This window comes from Podarcis liolepis, assembly GCF_965112155.1.
Source record: "Podarcis liolepis genome assembly, chromosome: 5".
Taxonomy (NCBI): Eukaryota; Metazoa; Chordata; class Lepidosauria; order Squamata; family Lacertidae; genus Podarcis; species Podarcis liolepis.
Window position 1 is genome coordinate 1,948,168 of NC_139556.1, and position 14,285 is coordinate 1,962,452.

The 14,285-nt window shown below is 40.2% G+C and overlaps 1 protein-coding gene across 3 annotated transcripts; it reads left to right on the plus strand.

Moving 5' to 3' along the window:
- The first annotated feature begins 4,537 nt into the window (after positions 1 to 4,537).
- Positions 4,538 to 11,691, plus strand: GPR19 (G protein-coupled receptor 19). Of its 3 annotated transcripts, none has more exons than XM_083505343.1 (4): positions 4,538 to 5,283; positions 5,835 to 5,944; positions 8,454 to 8,625; positions 10,100 to 11,691. In XM_083505343.1, the coding sequence occupies exons 3-4, from the start codon at positions 8,615 to 8,617 to the stop codon at positions 11,370 to 11,372; spliced, it is 1,284 nt and encodes a 427-aa protein (XP_083361469.1). In that variant the 5' UTR covers positions 4,538 to 5,283; positions 5,835 to 5,944; positions 8,454 to 8,614; the 3' UTR covers positions 11,373 to 11,691. The 3 variants fall into 3 exon arrangements, with proteins under 3 accessions (XP_083361469.1, XP_083361471.1, XP_083361470.1); XM_083505345.1 differs by having other exon boundaries at positions 4,538 to 5,189; XM_083505344.1 differs by lacking the exons at positions 4,538 to 5,283; positions 5,835 to 5,944 and having other exon boundaries at positions 7,628 to 8,625.
- Positions 11,692 to 14,285: the final 2,594 nt, after the last annotated feature.

Sequence of the window (14,285 nt, forward strand, 5' to 3'; positions counted from 1 at the left end):
CAGGATTTCTTCCAGGGCAACACATGAAGGATAATATAAGGAATGTAATAGACATAATTTATCTGGAGGTAAGAAATGAAAAACAGGCAGCTATAATATTTATTGATGCTGAAAAAGCCTTTGATAATGTTTCATGGACTTTTATGCTTAAGGTCCTGGAAGAGATGAATTTCGGAGATATGTTTAAAAGAGGAATAGAAGCCATTTACTCAGAGTAACAAGCAAGTTTAATAATTAATAACATAATCACAGAAGAATGTAAAATAACGAAAGGGACAAGACAGGGATGTCCGCTGTCACCATTACTGTTTATTTTACTGTCCTGGTGAGGAATAAAAGAGCAGATGAAACCATTAGAATAACAGTAGGAAATAAAGCATATAAATTGAAAGCATTTGCAGATTATCTGGTGGTCATGGTGGAAGACCCTATAAATTCATTAGTATAAGTAGTAAAAAAAAAAATACAAGAATTTGGACAAGTAACAGGCTTTATTGAATAAAAACAAAACCAAGCTCCTAATAAAAAATATCTCAGAACAAGAAAAAATCTATCATTATTAGGAAAAATATCGGTAATCAAGATGAACTTATTGCCAAAAATGTTATTTTTGTTTCAATCAATCCCAGTGATATGCAATGTGAGTTGCTTCAAAGAGTGGCAGAAGGATATTGCAAGATTTATCTGGCAAGGTAAGAAGCCAAGAATAAAATATAAATTATTAACAGATCTTAAAGACAGAGGTGGCTTTTCCTTACCAGATTTAACATTATATTATGAAGCTTCTTGCATTTGCTGGATCTGGGGTTGGGTAATATTAAAAAGACACAGATTTATTAGATTTAGAAGGACATGATAATAGATTTGGTTGGTATGTGTATTTGTGGTACCAGAAGGCAAAAGTACATAAAAGCTTCCAGAATCATATAATAAGAAATGTGATCTTTAAAGTTTGGGGAAAATGCAAAGATTTGTTAGAACAAAAACCACCATGGTGGCTTTGCCCACTGGAAGCAATATCCATGAAAAAAGTAAATATGAAACCTAATTGGGCAACATATAGAGAGATGTTAACGGAAAGGGATAACCAATTAAAATTGAAGGAATTTCAAGAAGTAAAGGAAAGGTAACAGATTGGCTACAATATTTCCAATTAAATGAAGTATTAAAAGATGATGAAAAAAATCACCTATGTAATTTCAAATTTACAGAGATAAATAATAGAAAGATATTAAATTATTATAAAAAATGTACAATATATTGTTAGAATGGAAACTAAGGATGAAGAGGTCAAGTGTATTATGACAAAGTGGGCAAAAGACGTGGGACATAATATTCAGATGACAGATTGGGAAAGACTATGGAAGAATGATAAGGCATGCACCTTACTTAAAGAGAACTATATTGTTAAGGGGGGGCATGTTTAAAGTTAAATGTTACAAATATTATGCCTGAATGTATCCTTTCAACTTGGCAGCTCAGGGAAGTTACCTAGCTTTTAAAATAATATAAAATCAACTCCAGTTTCCTCCATTCCAAAGCTATTTTCCCCTTGAAAAGGGACTCCAGGAAGTTTCCAGAGGTGACAATTGCTGAGCTGATTGTTGGCCAAGGAAAGCCTAACCCCATCACCAGACCCCATCACCAGACTTGCCTCGGGATCCAGACATGCAAAGGAAGTTTTCTTGTACTTTGGGTGGTGGGACTTCGGAGGTGTTTGCCTAGGCTCATCTTCTACCTGAGTCTTGCCCTGACATGTCTGTTTATGCTAATCTTGTACCAAGGACTTGTCTGGACATGTTTGCCAAGGTTAAGATAGTGTAATCCCTGTCTACCCCTCCCCTTTTGTGACATGTCAGTGATGTAAAGATGATGTACTGATGATGCTGTGCGAACTGTATTCTGGGATGCGGTGGGAAAGTTTTAAACGTCTTTGTCACCCCATCCTCGGGATTCAAAATTCCTCTTTGGACCTGTTGCGCAATAAACTTTAGTCTACAGCTATTTGCTCCGGTTGGTGGCTGGACTCCTTCCTTTATTCCTCAGGGACCCGCAGTCTCTGCCTGACGAGGTGGATGACTGAGCAGCCTCACACCTAGATTTTTCCGTAACAATATGAAAATGATGGATAGGTGGTATTTAATTGGCAAAAATGTATAAAGCAAGAGGAAATAAGTGTTGGAAATATACAGTGGTGCCTCGCAAGACGAATGCGATGTTTTTCGTCTTGCGAAGCACGGTCTGTCGCAACTGCGCCTCTTCAAGCGGCTTTAAGAAAAAAGCGTAAGACGTTCTCGTCTTGCGAAGCAAGCTCATAGGGAAATTTGTCTGGCGAAGCAACACAAAACCGAAAAACCCTTTCGTCTAGCGAGTTTTTCGTCTTGCGAGGCATTCGTCTTGCGGGGCACCACTGTAAAGTAAAAGGTACGTTTTATCATATGTGGAGGCAATGTAAGGCTATTTTAAAAAGGGGGGGGGAGATATATAAAGAATTGAAAAAAAATGTTAAAAATAACCTTTGTTAATCAACCAGAAGCTTTCTTACTAGGTATTACAGGAATGGATCTACGTAAAGAATACAAGAATTTGTTCATATTTGCAACAACGGCCGCTCGGATATTGCTAGCCCAACACTGGAAAGAAGAAAAAGTCCTCACTGAGGAAGATTGGCAAATTAAGTTAGTGGAATATGCAGAAATGGCTAAATTAACTTGAAAAATTAGAAATTAAGATGATAACAAATATAAAAAAGAATTGGAAATGATTATTGCATATTTACAAAGGCAATGTATGCAACTTAATACATTAGCAGAATTTTTTTATAAAACACACTTGAAATGTGATAGACAATGTTTAAATTTGGAGGTAATTAGAGATAGCCTTTATTGACATACATAAATGAAGATGATATAAAGGAACCAAAAGAGGGAGTGGAGGGAAGTTGGTGGATTCAAATAATCCCACAGTGTGGATTTAATATTGATTGTGTATACAGTTGTTATAAATGTTTTATTTTATGTTTGTTTTTCTTAAAAGTAATGATTTTGTTTGTTTGTTTCTGTAGAATTTAATAAAAATATTATTTTTTAAAAAAAATTGAGACCCAAAGTCTGCCACTGTTCCAGGCACTTACCCAGGGTTCGTGTTTCCTTTTGGAAATGAGACACAGTGGAGACTGTGGCGGCTTTATGAGATATGGCTTATTTAGACATCTCTAGAAGCTGAGCCTATGATGGAGGGATTCACAGCATTAACAACCCAAAAAGATATTGTTTCTCCCATAGCCACAGCCTTGGATTCAAACAGAAATCAAACATTGCTCTGAAATGTTGCTCTGACTCTCTCTTCAGCATGCTGCCTTTCTTCTAGGTCACATCACTGCAAACCTCAACTCTAAACTGGTTTTATCCTTCTAACTAACTGTAAGCTGAGAGAGGGGCTGCACCCATTTGCCATCTCACACAGAGCCCCTTTCCTGGCTCCCACCTCAACACAGGAAGGGAGCCAGGCTTATATTTTAACACTTGCTGGATCCAGGCGTTAGAAGGGTCTCACATACAGCCTACTGCTCGCCCCCCACACACAACGCCCCCCCAAAAACACACACCTCATCACACTAATATTGAATAAATTTGTGACTTGTTTAAGAAAAGCATACAAATGGTAATAGGAAAAGGTCAAACCACTATTTAAGGGTAAAAAAATCCCACAACTTATTTATATAAGCAGGATGCTCCTTCATAACTGTTGTGATTTGTGCTAATTTGTAAGGTTCCAAAACTGATGTACAAAATATTTATTAAGAAGTAGCCTTCAGTATTGAAAGATAATAATTAAGCAACAATGGTGAGAGAAAGAGAATGGTGCATAAATACCATCGAAGCTTGAAAATGCATACCATCAGCTGTACTGAAAATGTATTCTACCATGTAAAACTGAATATTTGTCTCTTCTCTCCTATTTAATAAAAAAAGGCCCACAGCCTCACCTGGTGGAAATCAGTATATCTGCGTGAAACTGGCTTTTATATTACAATTACCATTTTTCTGTCATATACTTCTTTTATTTTATTATTAATTCATTAAAATGTGAGGGGATCATCACACCTAGACCTTATATGCTTAGTCTTCTTAAAGTTGCTACCCTGTTTTAACTTGCTAACTCACAGGTTGTCTTCAACATCTGCTTTGAGGTCATGAACTTAACAAATGACACAAGAAGAAAATGAAGCTAGTATGGGTGACAAGCTGCTTTCAGTTTCTGCTGGCAAAGAGACAATCTATTCCCTGTTCTTCAAGCATTGAAGAGATCTAGCAAGCTTGTTGGGTGGAAATAGATCTTCCATTTTACAGTCTCAGGATGGAATTATATGTTCTGCTCAAAATGGAACTAGCACCAAAAATGTAGCCCCACATTGTGTTCTCCCCATTTCACCCTATAACATTTAGGTTTACATTGTCTTCTTTTTTTTTCACTTCCGCTTGAGGTGCCACGGAAGATGGCTGACAATACCATTGCTCCAGCTCCAGCAGGAATCTTCTTATGTTTATACTTTAATACAAAGTACACATGCTTCTTGATGTTGGCTCCATTAGAATACTAATCTCTATGGGATATACCATAGTAAAGGCCATGTGTGGGTACTTCTTGCTCACCCATCATACATTTAATTAATGCATTTTGCAAGTAATGCCACGAGAAGAGCATTCCTGGGGACCTCTTGTAAGCAGCTCTGATCTTTGGGAGGAAGAACCGGGTGTCAGTGCAATCAATACATAAACAAAGGGGAATCAAACAAGCTGCAATTCCAGCAGGCTTTTATCTTTTAAACATCTATTTAGAAAGGATTAAGCAAAATTAGAATGCACAACAGACTGAATAAAGGTGATTAAAATCTCTATGCTATGATCCATACTCCTGTCTCTTTTAACCTGCTTCCCAAATCATGCTTTGCTGAAGCAGCAGAAGGCGTTCTCCTACCTCTTTACACATCTGCACAGATTTTCTCCCTCCGTTTTCTCCCTTTTTTATTTCTTCTAATTGCCAGGAGGGGGGCATGGTGACTGTTGCGGAAGAAAATAATCCCCTTCAACAATCACACAGCTCCATAGCAACCAGGACGTCAGCATGAGACAGCTGCAGGTTTCCATCCTAATTTCTGCCCTTCCTCGGGATCTGAACCATTTGAGGTGAGCAAGCAATGTGTGTGTCATGGGAAATGAGAATGATGGACAAAAGCAGTGGTTATAAAGGGAGATAATTCTCAACACAGTGACTGCAAAGGTAGGGTGTGGTTTGTGAGCAGCTTTGTTTTTTAGATGGAATGCTTTTCCTTTAATTTTGATGCTGGCTATGCTGTGGAAGAGGGTGGCTGGAGAGCTGGAACAGAAGCTGGTGAAATTATTTATTTGCCAGCATGGCAATTACTTCTGAGGGCATGCAGAGCAGGTTCACTCACCAGCCGTCCTCTAGAGACCCCTTTGCTGTCCAGGGTGCTGCAGGTTTTTTGATTTATTTTTTTTAATGGCAAAAATGACTTCTAAAAATGGAAATGGTGGAAGTGGGGAATCACAAAATAATATACTCTTTTCTTTGACAGCATGCAAGTACTGGTAAAAGCAGAGGGTTGGAAATAAAACATGTTCTTGAGGTGGACTGTTTCTGTTGCATAATAAACCGGCAGTTTTGGCCACAGATTTACCTGCTTAAATAAAAGGCAGTTGAGGGGGAGCCATGTGACCCATTTCTCATGTGATCAGTTCCATTAGCAACAGGGAGGGAGGATTGTACAAAATATTGTCTCCCTTTTAAACCTCTGTTGGATTAATGTGCAGGTGTAGACATCTTCAGAGCAACTGTGAACCTGTGTTTGATCTACGATACAATGAGTGACAGAAATCCTAATGGAAAACGCATCTGAACTCTGGATTATACTTAGAAGCAGGTATGGCTTATTCAACCTTGAAAATTGTTTGGTTAAAGAAGGAAAGGACAGCTCTCTCAATCTTTGAAACAACAATCAGATTTGCTGCTGAATTCATTTGTTGCTTTCTTTGAGCATTGCTAGTCTGCTTTTTAAAATCCATCCTGGCAGAGCTGAATAAGAAAAAAAATCTTTGAAATACACCCCACCCCCTGTTTAAATAGAAATTTGCCCCTTAAATACACAAGAAAGGTGACTTCACCAGTGATAATTTTACTTGGTGCAAAAATAGTGATTAAACAGAAATTTGACTTAAGCTAAAAGAACTACAAGCCCTTTTATCTTTCACTAATGGGCTTCCATATAGCCACAGGTGTATGTGTTCTCTCCCTTCATTGTCTTATAAATATGCCTTTGTGTTCCATAGTTGCTATTTTGCTCTCCTGATTTTAGGAGTGACACAAAATTTGAATGCATAACGTCCTAGGTTCAATCTCCAGTTCAATCTCTAATTCAGTGAAAGAATGGGCAGGAAAATAAACCCCAATGGTCAGACTCTGCACAAGGCTGGTCTCCTGTTGCAAGCAGGTAAATGCAAATGTGGACTTATTGCATTTGAGCATGACAGGTAAATGCAGGACAGGAAGTTTATACCAAGCAGCCAATTTATTTCTTCTAATTAAAAGGATGGGAAAAAGTAAAAAAACAAACAAAAAGTGAAAATCCTCTTTTGAAAGCTCAAGCTGTATGTCCTCATGACAACTTCCTCCAGTGACTGGAGGAAGTGGAGGCGAATTCCCTGTATCTTGGGAAATGTAGCAAATGTTTGTGGGTTTGAAGCTACAGGCACTGATGCAGAATGCTGGATGGAAGCTGGTCTGTTCCTGAAAGGAAGCTGTTAAGAAATAACAAGACGTCATTAAAAATTTGTCACTGAAATGCCAAGCATATTAGAAGTCTTACAAACAGGGTAGTTTTACCAAACTGGGACCCTTGTAGGTTTTGTGGGGGGGGGGGGGGATTGCCTCAACAGCATTAGAACAAGAACAACAAGGTTAGAAGATATAAATTTAATGAATTGATAGTAACAACAGCAACAAGAAACTCCACAGAAGACTGTTAACAAACTCAGTACTGGATGATTCCCTTCTGAAGGGTAGCTATCCTTCAACTAAATTTTGGATTGGAACAGTGAGCTAAAATCAGTAAAGCATCTTGGTTAATTCAAATCCCGGTCCCGAAATTACAATTTGGACACCATCACTGGAGATGAATGAGGCCCACTTGCCCTGCCACCACCCAGCTCATGGTGGCCCTGAAGCCTTCCCTATTCCCGCTCTCGTTTTTTGTCTTCCATTCTCTCTCTCTTCCTCCCTTTCTCCTCCTCTGTACTTTCCTCCGCCTCTGACACTTGAAACGCAGCTGCTGCTGTAGCTTCCCAGGCCCCTGGATGCAGTGGGAAGGACAGGCCTCCCCCATCTCCAGCACAGCCGTGTCCCTGCTGTTGCCATTGTTGCCACTGCAGCAAAATATCACAGGTACTGAGTGACTCTTAAACATCACAGGAATTAAATATTATTGGCATGAAGTGATTACAGGCATTTACTGACTCTCGTCTTATTGAGAGAAGTTGCTCCTGAAAGCTCAAATCTCTGCACTCTCTTGCCAATAAAACTAATCTGATTGGTTGTAGATTCAGGACAGACAAAAGAAAACTACCGTATTTTTCGCTCTATAAGACGCACCAGACCACAAGACGCACCTAGTTTTTGGAGGAGGAAAACAAGAAAAAAAATATATTCTGAATCTCAGAAGCCAGAACAGCAAGAGGGATCGCTGTGCAGTGAAAGCAGCAATCCCTCTTGCTGTTCTGGCTTCTGGGATAGCTGCACAGCCTGCATTCGCTCCATAAGACGCACACACACTTCCCCTTACTTTTTAGGAGGGAAAAAGTGAGTCTTATAGAGCAAAAAATACGGTATTTCTTCCCACAATGGATATTAAGCATATGGAACTTGCTGCCGCAAGATACGGTAACGGCCACTGCCAGTGCTTTTTTCAGGAGGTACTCAAGGGTATGCAGTACCGGCACCTTTTTGTTGTTAAAAAGTGTGGCACTTACTGTAACAACTTCATGGCGAGTACCGTCACCTATTTTTATTGGGGGGATGACGACGACGACACAGGCCACTGGCACTGATGGCTTCCAAAGTAGAGTTAGCAAACTGCCTGGAGGACTGATCAATGGCAGTTCCCTCCATGTTCAGCAGCAGTCTACCCTAAGAGAGAACAAAAAATGTGGGGAGGCTTCATGCCTTCAGGAAGCTTGTAGGCTTTTTGGAAGTATATGACTGGTAATTGTTAGCAAGAGGATCATGATCTCAGTCCATTTTGTGGGGGCAATTTACATTAAGGCTTTGGATGAATGCTCAAATATATTTTAAATTCATGAAAGCAAGTGATTAATCAAATGAAAATTATTTTATTTGACTGAGAATATTTTCTTTCTGGCTATTCTGCGACCCTGCAGCCAGTCAAGGATGACCTGACCAGTGAAAATGCAGGGGAAATGTGACCAATGGCAACAAGCTGAAGCAACTGAGCTTCCTATATATTCCTCTGAAGAAAGATGCAGGTTTGACATCTCCGAATAAGTCTTTGAAAGAAGATGATTTTTGCCCAAAGTAAATTATGTGTCTTTGGTGAGTCAGCACATAATGTTTTCAGCTCAGACTACAGAAGAACTCATAAAGTCATGTCTTTTATTCTGATGTATAATTTATACATGAACTGTGCTGCTGTTAAATATAGTGGTGCAGGTAGCTTTGCATCATGATCCTCTGCATAGTGACTCAGAATTAAGTCCCACTGAGGTCAATGGAGTTTGCTCCAAAGTAGGTGGATATAGGATTGCACCCTTAGGATACCTGTATGTAGAATATCTCTATATAGGGATGTGTTTAGAGAGGAACTTAACGGTTTTATTCTGAAGATTTTTGCCAGAGAGATTTGAACCTGGAGTGGGATGCAGTATCCAGAAGGGAGGCCACAGTCTGTAAGAAGTAGAGCCGGCCTGGCCCTTGGGCACGGTGAGAGCACTGCTTCAGGCAGCAAAAGCCTCCCAGGCAGCAGACCCACCAGGAGAGAAATGCAACCATTAGCAGCACCGTTTTGGACAAGGGCATGCCAATGTCACCACAAACCAGCGTGATCTTGCCCCCAATCAGTGCTCCCGGAGTGGTGGGTGCAGCAGGGCACATGGTGGCAGCAGAGCAAGGGGCCTCAGGAGCAGCAGCAGCAGCAGCAGCAGCTCCACTTTCTGTTTTGCCTCAAGCAGCAAATGGGACGGGCTACACACCACTTGCATTGCTTAAAAGTGTAAATAAAAAAGAAAGACTCATAGAATCGTAGATTTGGAAGGGAGCCTGAGGGTCACCCAGTCCAACTCCCTGCAATGCAGGAATCTCAGCTAAAGCATTCATGATAGATGGCCACCCAACCTCTTAGAAACCTCCAAGGAAGCAGAACGTCCACTGTCAAACAGCTCTTACCATCAGAAAATTCTTCCTGGTGCTTAATCTCCTTTGTTGTAGCTTGAAGTCAGTGGCTCTCAAACTTTTTTCACAGGGCCGAACTTTCAGAACAAAAATTTTCTCATACCACACCAAATTTTTAATTGATAAACAGTGCTTGATTTATAATATAGAACACAACTACTTTATAAGGTGATCATGGGACACCCAAAAACAATGTAGCTATATAAGAACAAGAATTATTCTCTAAATATAATTATAAATGTGTCCTCTCCAGCAAACGGCGCTTCTGGTTACAACTAAGATTGTCCTCAGTATCACTTGATGATCTTGCTCTCTTTTTGAAAATATAGCTATCCATATTCTGCAAATAAATAAAAATATTTTAATACTATACTATAGTACCCTGAAATGTTTAAATGTTTCTTTGATTGTCCTTGAATCTTCCCTTCACCTTTGCCATCCAGGGTGGTGCTCCACACCCTTTGAGAACTAGTGCTTAATAGGCAGTGGACTCAGCTAGGATTAATTATTGGCTAGGATTAATCCAGTGTATATTTAAAGACAAAATATATTGTTCTTTACTAAGAGAGCTTTCCCCCACCCCATTCAGACTAACACTTGGACTTCTCTCTCCATGCAGCCCTTGGAAGCAAAGGCTGAATATGTTGCTTGCCCATGAGATGGATACCAACGCTGCTCTACTTCTTACCCCAACTTCAGGGCTGTTGCTGCAGCAGAACCGCCACCATGAAGAAACCTCTAGCCCTCTGGCAAGCAATGAAATGATTGCTTTACCCAAGGAACACGGGCTTGAGAAAAATGGTACAGCCTCACCGTATGAGTTGATGCAAGGAGAGATCATAGCAGCCAGCCTGCTTTTTGGAGCTTTATGGCTATTCTCCATCTTTGGAAACTCCCTGGTTTGCCTGGTGATCCACAGGAGCAGGCGGACTCAGTCTACCACCAATTACTTTGTGGTCTCCATGGCCTGTGCAGACTTACTGATCAGCGTAGGGAGTGCTCCATTTGTCTTTCTTCAGCTAGCCTCTGGAAGCTGGGCACTTGGGAGCATGATGTGTAAGCTAGTAAGATATTTTCAGTATCTCATACCCGGTGTCCAGAACTACGTGTTGCTTTCCATCTGTGTTGACAGATACTATACTATTGTCTACCCGCTAAGTTTCAAGGTGTCCCGGGGAAAAGCCAAGAAAATGATTGCAGCATCTTGGATCTTCGATGCCGCACTAGTGTCTCCAGCTTTCTTCTTTTTTGGGTCAGGTTGGGACAACCATTGCAACTTTTTCCTGCCATATTCTTGGGACGGGGCTCTTTATGGTACCATCCATTTGTTGGTGGCTTTTCTGATTCCATCTGTTCTGATCATCCTTTTTTACCAAAAAGTAATAAAATATATTTGGCGGATAGGTACAGATGGTAGGACGGTTCGGAGGACTATGAATATAGTTCCGAGGACAAAGGTGAAAACTATCAAGATGTTCCTAATGTTAAATTTGCTTTTTCTGCTCTCGTGGCTCCCATTTTATGTGGTTCAGCTTTGGCATCCACTTGAGACAGACTACAGAAAGAGCTCCTTGGTCTTTATGTCAGTCACTTGGATATCCTTTAGTTCCTCTGCTTCAAAGCCTACATTGTACTCTGTGTATAATGCAAACTTCAGGAGAGGGATGAAAGAGACCTTCTGCATGTCCTCTATGAAATGCTACCGGAGCAATGCGTATACCATCACCACCAGTTCAAAGATAGCCAAAAAAAATTATGTTGGGATCTCCGAAATCCCTGCGCCAGCCAAAACTGTTTCCAAAGACTCCATATATGATTCATTTGATAGAGAAGCAAAAGAGAAGAAGCTTGCCTGGCCTATTAATTCAAACCCAACAAATACATTTCTCTGATTAATTCCAGTCCTTTCAACAATTATTTGCACAATTGGAGCAAAGAACTATGAAAAGATTTGATCTATTTTGAGCTGGGGGGCAGGTTTGCATACAATTTCGCAGGGAGAATAAATGTTTTCTTAAATCCACTGATTTATTGTATACTGGATGTTTTCTGTTTTTGTTTTAAATAACTATTTCATGCTCTCTGAATTTAAATTTATTTTTCAACTGATGGGAGTACTGCAGATTGAACTGTTAATGTAAAAAGCAGTAAACTCATCAATTACTTCACAACACAAGTGTCCTGCTAAAGACAGACCATCTTGTTTTGGTTTTTTTAAATAATATTTATTACTTTTATAGATTGCAAAAAAAGCAAGCAAGGGAAAAAAACAAAAGAAAAAACAAAGGAGAAAAACAAAAAGAAAAAACAATACAATATATAAACAATACAAAACACAACCTAAACTCATAACTAAACACATTAAACTAGGCTAAACAAACCCCACTCCCTATCCTTAACCCTGAATAGAACAAAACAAAAACAATTTAAAAACATACATTGTCTCTTTTCCATACTCTATTTTTCATTCCCTTGTTTCCTTGACCTCCTCACACCTCCCTTTTTGTGTTCCACTTCTATAGATTGTTTCAGCAAATCCTTTCCATCTTTCTCCATTTTCTGTGATATTGTAAATAACGTATTTTTTTAAACCTTATTTTCCATTAAAACTAAGATACTTATGTACTTAACTCCTTATAATATTTCTGTTAAGCCCATAAAAAATAAGAAAAAAAATCATTCCACCATTTTTCTATCACTCATTAGTTTTACCATAAGTCTATATATAAACTTTAAATTTTCCAATCTTCTTCCACCATCTCCTCTCCCAGGTTTCAGATTCTGCCAGTCCTTTCCGTCAATTCCATAAAGTCCATCAACCTGGCGATCTTATGTCCGAGGCTCTTAACTCTTTTCCAAGTCCCTTCTGCAGATCTTCTTCATTTGCTTTAATGCTAAAGAGCAAATCTCGGGGAAACTCCAGCTTGTCCAACCTTTTCTTCCTTCTGAACAGATCAACTAAATTTCCATAGTTAAAGCTACAGTCCATGAAGTATTTCCAGGTATATTTCAAAATTCCTCCAATTCCAAAGGCCCCCAAAACTTCAATCTCCTCCAAGCCTGAGTCCATGTCCCAAAAGTCAGTTAATCCCTGCATAAAAGGCTCTTTCCAACTTTCCTTCTTTAATCCAAGCCGGGATCCATTCCTCGGAGTCTGACTTTTCCTAGATTCAATCATAGAAGGCCTCAACTTATAATCCTCAATTTGCTTCTGAAAAACCACAGATCTCACTTGTATTGTTTTATGTTCAACAACAGCAGCATTCTCCTTCTCCTCCTTCTCCTCCACCATTTGTCCTGCCAAAATGGGTTCCTGTACCAAGTCCTGAATTATTTCTATATTAGTGTTCGCTTTTTGACTCAAGTTAGTCACTTTCTGTTCCAAATTATCAACTTTGAAAGTCATGTCATCCATCTTCTTATGAAGCTGTCCCGGGGAACAGCTTATCTTGCATAAAACAGTCACAATGGCCTCTCCTGTCAACATTTTTAAATAGTCCAAGGTCGCTCTCTGGTTCCCAAACTCCTTATCTGCCACTGGAAATCCCCCAGTTATATCCTGTAACAGTTTCAAAAGCTCCCTCTAGAGGGAAACAGTCTCCACTTGTATCAATTCTTTCAAGCGCAACTCAGGCATTAAAGATAAATTTTCAGTTACTTTTCCTCTTCTTTAAACGCGGAAAGGGACAATGGAAACAGTATCTTACTCTTATTTAGCTAGCTGTCAAATCCGTTCTGTCAAAAGCACTCTCTCCAAACGTCATCTGGCAGCCCGTTCCCAGGTTCAGAGCTGTGGTAATTTAATTTCTTCACTCTCTCCTGCAGGCTCACAAGATCCAAAATCTCCCCCTCTTCTCCTGCTTCCAAGGGGTTTTTTGTATTTTAAAACCGGTGGAAATTTGGTCCTTTACCAAAAGCTTTCAAAGGCTTTAACTTGTAACATCTTTGCTTCAGTCTATTTACAAAAACAGGAGGCGGACTTCCTGTTTATAACCTTCCCGTTTCAGTGCCAAATTAAAGTATTTAAGAATCCAATTTTCCGTTTTACTCACGAGTAGTTGTTTAAGGTCCAATTGTCCACAGGAAAAAGTCAGCACTCTCCGGCAACAGCAATGCGGCTTCACTCCGTGAAAGAAGCAGTCGATTCAAAGCACCGCGCCACTCACCCCACGTTGCTCCGGATCCCCAAAACAGGGTTTCCCCGCGAGTAGGGGATGCGCAAAGGTGCCAGCCGAAATCCACGTCCACAGGCTTCTCCCGCCTGTGGTTTTTAATGGGTCTCCGCCTCGCCGTGGCGGTTCAGACCCTGTTTTCCACGGAGCGGATTCCTCCCGATCGGAGGAAATCCGCCATTGCCAGAGGCGCCAACCCGGAAGTAAGACAGACCATCTTGTTATGTCTCTTCTATTATGCCTTTGGGGGATATGTTGGGGAGCCTTTTAAGAGATCTAGAGCCAAGTGGTTTTCACCCTTTCCCAATCTAGAAGTTAAGCAAGAGGATGGATCTTGACTGTAGTGTGTAAGCATGTAAATGCACACACCTTGGCATGAAACACTAGTGCACTGCTTCCTTTCCCCCATCCCAATAATAATCTACACTGACAATAAAACTTGCTAAATGCATTTGACTTGCAGCTACTCCTTAAGTAAAGCCAGATCCGTTCTGAGTTTAAACATGGGAGGATCTCTGAGAATTGTGGTCCTATGACAAAGGCTAGGGAAACGCCTGCACAGATGGCTATGCAGCTGTGGTCATATAGCGGAGTGGGCATCTGTGGCCCTGTCTAACTTCCACTCCTGGGAGG